General features: G+C 33.7%; 1 protein-coding gene across 1 annotated transcript; it reads left to right on the plus strand.

Annotated features, from left to right (window-relative positions):
- Window positions 1–3,243: 3,243 nt before the first annotated feature.
- LOC120624584 (sesquipedalian-1) lies at window positions 3,244–9,611 on the plus strand. The gene is made up of 4 exons (XM_039891220.1): window positions 3,244–3,695; window positions 4,871–5,056; window positions 7,065–7,208; window positions 8,815–9,611. The coding sequence occupies exons 1-4, from the start codon at window positions 3,491–3,493 to the stop codon at window positions 8,970–8,972; spliced, it is 693 nt and encodes a 230-aa protein (XP_039747154.1). The 5' UTR covers window positions 3,244–3,490; the 3' UTR covers window positions 8,973–9,611.
- The last annotated feature ends 4,553 nt before the right edge of the window (window positions 9,612–14,164 follow it).

The following is a 14,164-nucleotide window of genomic DNA, read 5'->3' on the forward strand; positions in this document are numbered from 1 at the left end:
TATAAACCATGTTTGATGACAGCATTTTGTATATTTAGGTATCATTTTATAAAATTATGAATGAAATAAATTGTAATAAAAAAAACAGTGCTGATCTGTTGAATCTCTCACAGTTTGGTAGATATATTAAATTTTCTATTTTAATATAAAATAGTAATAGAAGTGTCATACAGTTATTATCATGTGTATAAAGAAATGCAACACGCATTGTTCATCCTAGAAGTTTCATACTCACATTAGCAGTACCATTTTGTAAATTTGGTTTTGAATTCAAAGGTTAACATAACGTTTTTATGTATAAAACAAAGTCTTTAAATTCATAATTATATAACATTGCTTATTACCTGATTAATTTTAATTGCAACTTTTTAGAATCAGTGTAAAGAACTGATATAGACAAATTGTACAGGCTCCGGTGGTCGGCAGTATGCCGGTACATATATTATTTATTTGTAGCGATGGCTCGCCCACGGTCAAACTGATTTATGGCTAGTTGAATATAAAATGTTTTAAATGTGTTAAAGCATTTGAGAATATTTAATGATGTTGTATATAGTTTATATTTTGTTTTGTAAAACATTTTGTAAATAGGGTAGTTCAAGTACCGTTAATTATTTGCCCACTTTGCCGATGTATAATGGAGCACATTTTAAAGAAACCACTCGTAATATTTTGTACAGTTGTTAGGCGAGATTCGTAGTTGAATGAATTATTTTTAAGATTTTGTTTTTGACTTTTTTGTTATTGTGAATTTGTCAATTTTTTTAGGGAATTGGGATTGTACTGTATATAGACCTCACCATTTTGTCATATATTAGTCTGTAAGAGGACAAATCTGATGATTGAGATGGAAATCAAATTTTCTTAACGGAGCAATCATTAGAAATTCATAAACAAAAGTTAGTGTAATACTTGATATTAATATAACTTTATAAATAACTGTGAAAATAGGTAATAATAATAATGAATAAAATATTACATATTTAAAACATGATTTTATTCATTTCTTTAAGCTTTACAAATTCTGTTGCCAAGCAGCATTGATGTTCCAGTCTGAAGGGCATTGTTATAATAACAGGCACATGAAGCTACGCCTCAAGTTTATGGACATAGGGCGCCACTATGTACGATGTGTACCGTGCATGCCCTACAAAGTCGTGCATGCCCTACAAAGTGATGCTTCGTTACAGGCAACGGTTTTCCACTAACCATCAGGTGCGCCATCATTTGTGGCCGTCAATTATTACTATAAACATAAAATTTCGTTTTATTTAGACTTTTCTATAGTTATCGGGAATAGTGTAGTGTATTGATTTAAAGGTTAGGATTTCTAGAAACACTGAAACAGAAAAATAAAAACTGAAGTATTCGAGACCAATTAAGGAAAGCAAAATTAATTTCTGCATTTCTAAGAATGTATGTAATAAAGCAATCTATGTTACTTTCCTCTAAAAAAAAAGGTATTAAACATCAGAAAAAAACCTTATTACAAGCTGCGTTAAATAAAACCTCTCAAATAATCAATGGTCGTTCCGAACGAGAGGCTTATTTTTGACGACAAACAAAATAAATCCTTTGAAATTCTAACAGCAACCCGCCACTTTAACTCGCTTTCTGATTGGCCGGTAAGCTGCCAGTTACAGAGTGTGTTGTAAATGTAACCTCGATAGTCCAGTGGGTAGGACTTCGACTTCACTTTCGGGGGCAAAGTTCGAATGCCAGCACCGCCGCACCTCTTTAGTTTTCTAAATTAGGTGCATTTTAAGCAATCAAAATATCACTTGCTTAAACTCGTGAGGAAACCGGCATGCCTGAGACTTCTCCATAATGTTTTCGAAGTGTGTTCCAAAGATCTTAGATTTCAAAAAAAATACAAAGTCGATTGGTACAATAAATCGAAAAAGGAATGGGATACCAAGTGAAGTTCTTATCAGTAATTTGGAGAAGGGACAGAAGATAGCTGCAATGCAAAAAGAAAACATACTATATGAAACTATTATATGAAATTGAGAGACAAGCGAGAAGACATAATGTTATCAAAGAGTTAGGTATGGGAAAGATATGAGAATGTCTGGAGGAAGAACAATACACAACCAGAAATGATTCTGAACTATCATAAAGGTAAAACCTTGCAGACCAGCTATGCAGCTACGAGAAAATGCTCTAAAAGGTATAAAAAAATTAGCGACGGATAGTCATGCGTGCCACAACACTTAAGTGACGACCACGACTGCTCTGACAAAAGCGAACCGACTGAGAAGAAGACAGGTCGGAGAACAAAATACGATGCACCATTTGTTACCATAAGTTTATTTCACAGGGTAAAACTTCAAAGGTGGCATCCATTTCGACGGCCGATTGGCGCAGTTTGCAGCGACCCTGCTTTCTGAGTCCAAGGCCGTGGGTTCGATTCCCACAACTGGAAAATGTTTGTGTGATGAGGATGAATGTTTTTCAGTGTCTGGGTGTTTATATGTATATTATAAGTATTTATGTATTATATTCATAAAAATATTCAACAGCTATCTTAGTAGCCATAACACAAGCTACGCTTACTTTGGGGCTAGGTGGCGATGTGTGTATTGTCGTAGTATATTTATTATTTATTGCTGCTTTCAAAGGTACCTACATAGTTGGTCTACATGGTATAAATAATGATGTGTTATACCATATATCATTGATTTTTCATGTTATCTTTATTCAATTGATTACATAATTTTAGTTTTCTTCAATTAAAAATATAAATATTTTTCGAAAAAGTTTTTTTACTATGTCATATTTACAAGAACATAAATATGTACCGTAAGTTTTTCCTCATCCACATGACCAGTCTAACGTTTTATTCTTGTTCACAAGTCCATTGAAATAAACTGTACTACATAGGCGTAAGACGCTTTTCAGAGTCGTGGACGTGCGGGTATATAATTTTTTGACTCCTTTTGGAAACTCTGGACTGTGAACGTGTTAAGTGCTGCCTAGTGAAAAACAGTTGGTAAAACATATTAAAATAAATATTGAATACTTCATTAATACTTTGGGCTATTTTCATATGTTGGTGGTGCTTTGAAGATATAAATAAACGTAAATGTATGCCTAGGAACTCTTACATTAAGTATTACTCACTACGGCATTTATTCTATGGCCATACGTCAGAGACAATATTTACTCTTGAGACTTATCTATGGAATTAATTGTTTCTGGCAGTAACAGCAAGTTCATGATGACTTTGACATTTCAATTTTGACGTTCCCATAATAGATCTCCAATCTAGTTTGAACCACTATAAAAACGAGAAATAAATAATTTGATAATAAATTATTGATATAATTTATATGTAAATATTCAAAAGTAAAGAATTAGTAATTTAACCTGTGCAGTGGCAAGTGTGGATATAACGTAAGACGTTCGTTGAGAAATGTGAATTAGACTGGAACGGACACGCAACAACAACAAAAATAAAATTCGTTTGTTTTTACATTGAAAAGCAAAAATGAAGATAAATGAGAAGAATTTGTGTGCCTTTGCTTCATCTGCTACCCCTGTGGACCGGGAAGGTTGGCTGGACATGAGAGGCGAAGTGGGAAAGAGTTACCAGAGAAGATGGTTTACTCTCAAGGGAAATCTTCTTTTCTACCTCGATAAAAAAGGCGATAAGGAGCCTGTTGGTGTAATAATACTGGAGGGATGCACAATAGGTAACGAAAAAAAGTAACCATTATGCAAATGTAAATTTGGAGAGTATATATACATATATATATATATATATATATATAATATGACTATAGCTATGACTACATGAAGTTGATGGTTGCTGAACTTCAGAGGCAGTTGGAGGAGGCTGAAGGTGATAGCTTAGCATTAACCATTATTCTTTATTTATTTATATTATTAATCATTTGAAATATATTATTGGTAAGGTAGTCTAGAGGTAATAACTAAATGGGTGGCAATACCAAAACACTATACAGTTTATCAATCATTTTTTTGCCCAAATATTTACCTACCCATCACAGCCGTTACATTTACCATAATCTGTGGTAACAAGCAAAATGTTTTTTTTCTTATTCACACCACATAGGTGTTACTTATGCTAGTATAGTGTGCCAAGATTTGTATATATATATATATATATATATATATGTATATACTCTCCAAATTTACAATTTATTTATATATTATTAAATTTACAAATTATATATATATATATGTATCTTCAATTGTAACTTTGTTTTTGGTTAGTATGTTCAACTATAAATCAAGAGATCCTGGGCTTGTTTCCTGCGTTAAACCCATAATTGATAGGTATATAATCTATTAAAAATACTCAGAACCAGTTCAGAATGGACATGATGGCTTATTTTGAATCACTGCTCTATAATATCTTATTTGTGCAGAAGTGAAAGGATACTGATAATCTACAATTGATATCAACAATGACATAAATTGTAAATTATAAAAAAAAAGTCCTGCATAAACACTGGTTGTAATGGCTGCAGTTGTGACATCATAGACAAATAAGAGCTATCTACCTTAGTATGTGGAACAAGAGCTCTATTGTTAAAAATTATTGATTTCAATATTGATAACAACAAATTGAGCAACTAATAGTTTGACCCCTCAAAATACTTGATATATGCAAATAAAAAGCGCAGAGTATAAATATATTATATTATAAATATATTATAAATATATTATAATTTACTTTTAAGTGGGTATGATGAAACATTGTCAGGTTGAATCAAGCTGCATTTATTGGTATAATGATGTTTCCTTACATATTGGTGGCATAGTGTGGAGAAAGTTGTACAAAATGGAAACAAAGCAATAAGATATGATGAATATTAAACTGAACTGGGAAATAAAATTTCAGAACTAACTGAAGAAGAATCCTACAGTTTCAAGATAGTGTTCCACTGCGAGGGTGGGCGTACATACTACCTGTGTACCAACTCTCAGGCGTCAATGGAGGCTTGGATGAAGGCTCTGGCTTGTGCCAGCTATGACTACATGAAGTTGATGGTTGCTGAACTTCAGAGGCAGTTGGAGGAGGCTGAAGGTGATAGCTTAGCATTAACCATTATTCTTTATTTATTTATATTATTAATCATTTGAAATATATTATTGGTAAGGTAGTCTAGAGGTAATAACTAAATGGGTGGCAATACCAAAACACTATACAGTTTATCAATCATTTTTTTGCCCAAATATTTACCTACCCATCACAGCCGTTACATTTACCATAATCTGTGGTAACAAGCAAAATGTTTTTTTTCTTATTCACACCACATAGGTGTTACTTATGCTAGTATAGTGTGCCAAGATTTGTATTCTCAATAACAAAATATAATTTCAAAAACCAAGATTTAACAATCATAAATCTTGACTTCATTATACTGTCAGTAATGGCTCTTACCAAAAAGATAAACAGGTTGTGACTGTGCTATAGGTAGGTATGTTAGGTTGAGCAGTTCTATCCTGACATTTTTCATATACAAAAAGTATAAGCATTTGTTTCAGAATTTTAGGTCTGATATAGCTGGTTTGGAATGTAACCAGAAGCTCTTTTCCAACATCAACATATTTCAATTTTATTTTCCCGTGCGAGATTAGAGCAGGGCTAACTGCTCTAAAACAAAAATGTTTTTAAGAAATGCAATTGTTTTAAATAATAAATGAATTCTAACTCATTATATAAACTTATGCATTGTTAAGTCGAGGATTTATTGGAAATCAGTTGAGGAGAATTTTATTATCATCATAATCGTTACAAGTTTTTTTTTTTGATATGAAATGAAAATTTATTTGTTCACATAAAACAATAGCAGATAAGGCGGAGAACTTCTGTTAAGTTTAAAACCTGTGCCAGAAGATCTCGCTCTTCCATTACAAAACACATTTTTATCTCAATTTATTTATATAATACTTTTTTATTTTTTACTTTTTCTGACATGCGAGTAAAACATGCAGTGTGAGTGCGATTATGTTATGTGTGCGTGTGTGTGTGCGTGTGCGTGTGTGTGTGTGTGTGTGTGTGTGTGTGTGTGTGTGTGTGTGTGTGTGAGAACGTGCTTGCGTGCGCGCGTGCGTGTATATGCGTGAGGCTGATTATTACTTAAGTAATAAACCTTATTGTTTAATAAATTTAATGACTTACTTTATCAGTTGCAAAAGGAGTTCAGTTTCTTCATATGTTAGTGATTGTAACCATTGAGTAATTTTTGTTTTACAATCGTAAGAATTTAATTGGTATATATTAAGTGCTTTATTAATTCTGTTATATATAAGACTGGATTGTTTTTTAAATTGTTTATTAGCAAAGGCCGTTTTAGTGATTACTGAAGGGACAGACAGTATTATTAGTTCTTTTATTAAGAATACTTCGATCAATACGCAGAGTTTTATGTACTTTAAGAGTTGCATTTAAAACGTATAATTGTCTTACTGTAAGACAGTTACTGATTTGATATAACCACACTGTTGGGAATCGACATGATTTGAAGTTCATAACTTTCAATAAATACCGCTGAGCCCTTTCCACTTCAATGAATCTAGTTTTAGCGGCACCTCCCCATAAAGGAATACAGTAGGTCATGATTGATTGGGCCAAGGCCAGATATATTTTTTTTTGGCATATTGGCATATCCCTATAGTGAGCGCACTATCGACTACTTGGAATTCTAAACAGATAAATCCAATACCTAACAAATCTTTCACTGACCTGAAATATTAAATCCCAAGAATCAAACTCGAGAGCTTGTGGTACGATCACATGGTTTTGGACTTTGATTTTTTAAATTAAATACTTTTAAATGGCCATGTGAGATGGTGATAACAAAAAAGCAGGCAGCTACCCGTTTGTTGTGGGCTGTTTAACAGTTTAGCTGTAACATTACCAATGTAGTTACGGCCATCATCTCACTACTGTGTTCATAACTTTCATGTAATATATGCAAATTTGAAAAAAAAAAATGAGTTTGTGAACATTCTAACCAATAAACCAATGACGGTGAAATTTGGCTTACTCAGTGTATAGTTTCTCTTAATGGCTATTGTGTTTTTACCAGCTGAAGAGGCAGCTGATGCTGCGGGCATAGTGGCCTTGAGTCCATCTGAGGATGAGCCAAAGGTGCCGCCGCGCGGACAGCGCCACAACCCCTTCAACAAGCCGCCGGAGGGTGAAGGCAAAGCTGTGCCTGGGAGCAGACATCGTAAGATACATCCATAACATTCTCAACTATAAAAAGCACCTTTTTGAGTTATGTTATTATTAAAGACAATCTGCATTAACTGAGCATTGAGTTTTACGTATTTATTTATTTGAATATGAAATTTTAATGAATGTGAACATAAGATACATGAAGTGTACAAAGGAAAGCTTATCTCTATAAGAGAGCTCTTCCAGCTACGCCAGGATGTGAGTAAGATGATTACTACAATACAATATACTTCATAATAACTACTAAGTATATTTAATATATCTAAATAATAACAAAATTCTACATACTAATACAATAAAATTTGAATATACTATATATACAATAAAATATTTATATAATATAAATATAGTGATAAATATACTATGACAACGATAGATAATGCTCCTTTACATTGTGTTTAAAAGAGTGCACCGATCGGCAGTGTCTAATATGTTCTGGTAGTAAGTTCCAAAGGTGTGTAGCGTGGACGGAGAAAGATTTCTGGAAGAAAATAGTATTATATGAAGGGACATCACGAGGATTTTTTGACACGCAAGACCGCTAGGGTCTCGTAGGCGGAAGACATAGCTTTATACGCTCACACAAATAACCAGGAGAAGAATAATTATAAAGGATGTTGTAAAGGATTTACTTAACGTAACTAAATCATTGAAAGGTCTTTAAATCTAAATTTGCTTTAAAAAGTTGCAAACTTGATAAAAAAAAAATCCTAACTTTTAAGTAATACCTACACATTTACATTAATGTTAAATTTTTCAAATGCATATTTCAAGATTCCATACCAATAGAACAACTTAACTTTCACTACAGAACAATTAGATGCTGCAGATGTTCAGTAATATGATATATATATGATATATATAGATGTGATAGCCGAGAAGACGGATTTATTTTGTTGCACTCTGAGTGAACTCACAAATATAGCGATTTGGATATTATCATATACACTATCTTAATATATATAAATCTCCTGTCACGATGTTTGTCCGCGATGGACTCCTAAACAACTTAACCGATTTTAAATTAAATTGGAACATCGTGAGCAGTCTGGTCCAACTTAAGAGATAGGATAACTTAGATCTTTAATTATAGTCGCAATTTTATTTTATTGCAAATTATTTGTCTGTAATTGATTGACAGTCACATGTTATATATATACTACTATACTCATTTAAGGCTTAGCGATACTGAATAATTTAAAAACAAAATCAAACGCAGACGAAGTCGCGGCCAACAGCTAGTAGTTATATATATTATTAAAATTTACATAACATGCTGCATTGTCGTATTAAGATAACTTTTTCCTGTAATGACAAAAATGTGAGATGGGAATAAATAAATAAATAAATAAATAGATAAGATGGTGTGCCCACATCTAAATATTTTAAATTTCCACAAGTGCTCCCACAAGTATTTCCTTTTTCGATTAGGAATTGGTCTAAATATATAAATTAAACGTTAAGGTCCAAAATTTCATAAATCAAAATTTACAAAAGCTGGTATTCGTAAAAGGCGTAGTGGTTTTCAGCTTTGCACTTATGTTCGGTGTCCTAAAGCAGCATTAAAAAAAAAAACTGATTTTGTTTTATTTTTGTAGATAAAGATAGTGTGAAATCAGAAATTCCACGCAAAAAGGTGCCATTCAGGGACATACACAAGACCTACGGCCGCAAGATTCTCACCGACCGCAGCGAGTGGCGCGCGAGGCTTAAACTACGTGAAGAAGCACACGAGAAGCCACTAATACAGCTCTGAGCTGACAGGTCACAGGATCACACCTGGCCGTTAGTCGACTCTCGGATTAGTTGGCGAATGTACAGTATCGTATATTTAAAGAACTATGTATGGTGCGAACACTTGTGACCTGTTCGGCTAATTTAGATAGTGCGTACTGTGCTTTAGTGAATAACATGCTGTGTACGCTGAAGAGTGTACATTTTTGCCTATTAAGTTAAGAGAAGATGGCTTTGGAGTAGACTGTTAGTTTTAAACGTTTTAAAATATCAGCCGCATTAATCTATGTGATCTAGAATATATTCAGACAATATTCAAAATTTGTTCTGTTTATAACTATATTATAGAAAAATGATATGCAGTTTCAAAACAGCCGATAGATTTAAGCATATGTTTAAATACTTTTTCGTATGGCCGGAACAATGATTGTTACGCCGCACCGCCGCTTGCCATAGCTGTAGGGTGTTTCTTGTTGCATCAAATTCATATATTATTTTAAATAGTACATCTATACATATTGGACTCATTAAATGAATCGCTATCGTAAGCACTAAAAAAGGCATCGTGTTGCCCGCATTCTTCGTCTGCGTTTATTACATTTCTTTTTACATATTCCGTGGAACCGTTTTATTTCCTGGAATAAAAAGTAGCCTGTGTCCTTTCAACTAACTCTATACCAAACATAATGTTGATTGATTGCGTGAAGGACAGACAAACAAACACACCCTCGCATTTATGATATTAGTTGTGACCCCACAAGCGTAAAACATAATACAAAGTTATCCTACTATATAATATTACAAATGTGGTTGTTTGTTACTCAATCACGTCGCAAGCATTGAACCGATTTGGCTGAAATTTGTTACAAAATTTGTCCCGGTAATTAAGAGAGTTCGAGTTCGAGTCGCGGGTATCAGCTAGTATTTTTGGATTATAGTCTATAAAATATCTGTACAAGTCCAAAATTGAGAAAGTATTCGCCTTACCTGGCCGATAGGCGATAAAAGCAAAATAATTAAGACAACGCGGCGCGCGATAAATGGTGCCAGCAAAGTCTCGCTTATTTATTCTTCGCTCTTACACACAAACGTTGCCAAGTCTCCATAGTCGACTAGTTTATTGCGCTTAGAGCTTTTTAGCACTGTTTTAAGGTTAATTTGCCTCGGTTTTAGCGTAAGCGGAAGTAAATATAACGTTACGCAAATTTCAACCTAAGATCGCGCTTTTAAAGAAGCTATTTCATTATCACTGTTATACCAGAATTACGTACAGAAATGTAACTGCTACAACACTGGTGAAAGAAGAAGAAAGAAGAGAGTCTTTATTGTCACACATTTGTGTAAAATGTTACATTTGTGTCATAAATTGTTAAAATATAAAAAAAAAAGTGTGACAAAGGAGCTGGCTCAGTATATATAAACGCGCAGCACTGGTTTTCAGCTGGCCCCATTATCTTCGTCGTCACTGAGTCCTCGCGACTAAACAATAACAAATAATCATAAAAAGCATCTGAAAAAGACAACACTTTTGGTGTAGTTTTCTGTAATTTGCACGCGTGTTGACGCAGTAACGCTTCTGTACGTAGTTTTGTTACCAATTCTTATTTAGCCTTTAAAAGATTGTCAGTATTCGGTATTTTTATATCTTATTTTAATAGTTTCTTAACTATATTGTATATTTTATGGAAAAGTGATGATTGTAATACAATAAAAAATATATTACTATTGAATTAAAAGCGTTTTATTTCAGTACCCGTCTGACTTTATGGCCACTCTAATAATGTACGCACATTACATTCACACTTGTCTGTAGTCCCAACCAACACGATACAAGATATTGGTTTTAAATTCGCGAGAAGATTTCCATAAACGGTCTGGGTGTTTGGAGAACTTTCACACCACGATGATAGAAAACAGAACTCGTCAGCAGAAGTCAAAGACAATGTCTAATATTTGTTAAAATAAGCACAAAGATGGATCTATTGATGCACACATCTTCATCATCATTTCGACCTGATACCGGTACAGGGCACTGGTCTCCTCCCACAAAAGGGAGGGTCGTCAGCACGCTGGCCCAGTGCGGATTGGTGTAATCCACACGCCTCTGAGAACATCATGGAAAACTTTCAGGCATGCAGGTTTCCTCACGATGTCTACCTTCACCGTTGAAGCAAGTGATATTTTAATTTCCTAAAACGCACATAACTTATAAAAAGTTAGAAGTGTGGGTTTTTTAATCGTTTACATAGTCTTTTTATACAAATATATGAGGGTTTGACGGCTAAGACTACATACCTAATATAAAATATTAGAAATTTTTTGTTACATACGAGTCAACTAAAAGTGAGATGAAACTCTTCTTTTCACGATTTTTACTAAACTATTCTTTCTTAATGATAAGAGCTGAGATTGACGGATACCAAATACTTTATTCGGGCATCCATCCATTTAGTGACATGTGTCAACGTTGCTTATCCAGCGCTATCGACTAATATGTATGTGGTGCTGCTACTAGGCTCTACATATTTTGCATTTGTAATAGGCATTTCAAGGTATGCTGGGTTCTATATTTAATATTTTAGTTAAGCTGAAACTGGGAGTAGTTCCTCGGGACGGTCATTTATGATTGGCAATGTTTATGTCGTCATTAACGGTTTCACATAGTGAGCGGTTGAAGCTCCAAGAACAACAGCAATCGTTTATTGAAATATGTTGAACGAACTTGAACCGCTTTCTTTACTAAGTAGAGGAAGAAGATTGCAGACTATGTAGCAGTACGCCGAGGCCCGTAGTTTCTGCGGGTCGGGCCTAAAGGCCGCAACTAAACTTCGAAAGTTCGTAAGTAATTTTATAAAATTTTGTCCAATTTTAGATATATATATATATATCAAAAATTTTATCGCAATTGCACTCGATTTTGCACCACTACCTAGGTGCTGCAAACGGGCTCTAGGTTAATTTATGAAGATTTTTCGCAAACTAACTAGATATGCAGGAGTTTCGCTGTATAGTTTGGAAATACATCGGGACCCAGTAGGTCAGGCTGCAAACAGGTTATAGGTTTTTTTAAGATTGTTTGCGTATTGAAATACTACCGGTTATAACCGATTTAGCGCCGACGAAGTTGCGGGGTCAGCTAGAATAAAAATAAAACGCAACGGTTTTGTATTAAGTAGTTTATTTAAAAATCTTTGTTATATAAACCAACACTTTACAACGTCAACTACTACAATAGAGGGGAGATAGTACAATAATAGATAAGGATTATATAATATAAAGAGGTAATTTGTGTAATGGTAATAAACATTGACAATTTTCTTTAGCGCAGAAAGAAGTAATCACACAGATTATAAACGAAACCAATGAATTATAAACTGATTTATGTTGATTAATGGAGCTGATAGATTGTCTTGTTTAGTCGTGAGTGTCCTATTAAATATTAGACTTACTCAAAAATCGACGAGAAATTTGTCGAATTGAGAAATTGCAATCATTTTTTTTTTCGTTTTCCTATCGAGCTAAAACTACACTGATAGGTGTGCTTTGATGGTAGATCAAGACTATGGTACCATTGTATTGATGTGGTAATTGCGACAGGAGCTGAGCACTCCGCGAAAATCTTTTACCATTACACGAATACCAGTCAGCCGCGTATACGTCTGCCAAGACTACTAATATTGCCACTCTCATTGAGTGAAAAGCCAGTCTTATATAATCGCAAGAAATGTTTTACGCGGCAGTCAGTAAAAAATAACTTTTAAAATTTATGAAAACATCAGTGATTGCCAAACAAAATTTTTTTAAACTAGGCCTGTACCCGTAATAAAAGTTTTTGTAGTTCCAAGTAACTTCTGTCAAACATTGTAAATCAACAGTACATAATGTGCGGCAGTACAGCATAATCTTACTCATACCATAACGTAAGAAATCTAGAAAAAGATTATTTTCGACATTCGAGATTTAAATTTTGAGACTAAAGCTTTAGCGAAGTACGAAATTCTTACTACAGGTACTATTACAGATACGATTAGGTGTATTTTCGCTTGGCAGGCGTGAACGCGGAGTGATAACTATACACAACATGTGAAATGACCGAGTGGAAGACAACGCAAATGCCCAGTACGGAAAATATGGTAACAAACGCACACAGTGACGTGTGACCTGCCACACTCGGTTACCATCGACCAGTACCGGCGATATACAGGGTGTTCGGCAAGTGATGAACCAAAAAAGTATAAGTGTATTTTGAAGCCAATACTAAACTATTTAAGTATTCAAATAATTCGCAATTTTGCTTTTTTGACAAAATTACGTTTGAAACTTTATGTTAATAAAAAATCGCTTCATAGTAAATTTTTGATTCTATACGATAACAATTACCGGACAACCTGTGTAAAAAAAATAGGTCGCCGAGTGCGATATGCCACTTTAATGAAACACAAGGTGATGTCAAAACTAAACTCTCTAACATAACGTGTTAAATGTTAAAAAAAAACAAAATATAATAATATGCCTCCAAAGAGCATGCCTATTACAAAATAAATTCATCATCAAATAAAAATCAAATGATAAAAGAAGAAATATTTTGTAATAGGTTATCCGACATGCCGTTAAATTATTTTTAACTCGAATACATAGTATCTCCCATATCCGGATACATACATGAAAGTATATAAATCTATTTTTATAAATCTACAAAAAAAATAATAAACAAGGGGTTTTAACCACTAAAGGGAGACTCAACTGTGTAGTGAAATATTCTTTCTCTTTTGATTCTATATTGATCTTTTTCTATATTAATTCTTGGTTTTTAAATTAAACGTAGGTTATTAAAATATTGTCATGTGAGAAATGCCCGATACTACAACGTGTAACGGAATTACGAAATGCTGTTGAAGATCGCATAAATATATTTCATGAGGGATCACCCAGTAAAAATATGATATCAAAAGAAGCATATTTATTTTTCTATAAAAACTAATTCAAAACATTCTAAGTGTTCACTTATGACAACCCTATTGAAGGTAAAAGACCGACACGTGCATAGTACCTACGCTACACTACGCATACCTAATAAACTGACAGGAGTCACTTTTAGTTTTGCATATTATGTTATGGCGGTATCTGATTTCTTTCAGTAAAAACTATGGCAGTAGTTTACTCAAAAGCTTTTCGGTTTCACAGATACGTCTCAGAGATAGTAAATAATGCACC

Source organism: Pararge aegeria, chromosome 6, assembly GCF_905163445.1.
Source record: "Pararge aegeria chromosome 6, ilParAegt1.1, whole genome shotgun sequence".
Taxonomy (NCBI): domain Eukaryota; kingdom Metazoa; phylum Arthropoda; class Insecta; order Lepidoptera; family Nymphalidae; genus Pararge; species Pararge aegeria.

Excerpts from the sequence above, each read along its gene's own strand:
- LOC120624584 (XM_039891220.1), top strand. The coding sequence starts at position 3,491 with ATGAAGATAAATGAGAAGAATTTGTGTGCCTTTGCTTCATCTGCTACC. Across the intron at positions 3,696-4,870 it reads ACTGGAGGGATGCACAATAG|AACTAACTGAAGAAGAATCC; the intron begins GTAACGAAAAAA and ends ATAAAATTTCAG. Across the intron at positions 5,057-7,064 it reads GCAGTTGGAGGAGGCTGAAG|CTGAAGAGGCAGCTGATGCT; the intron begins GTGATAGCTTAG and ends TGTTTTTACCAG.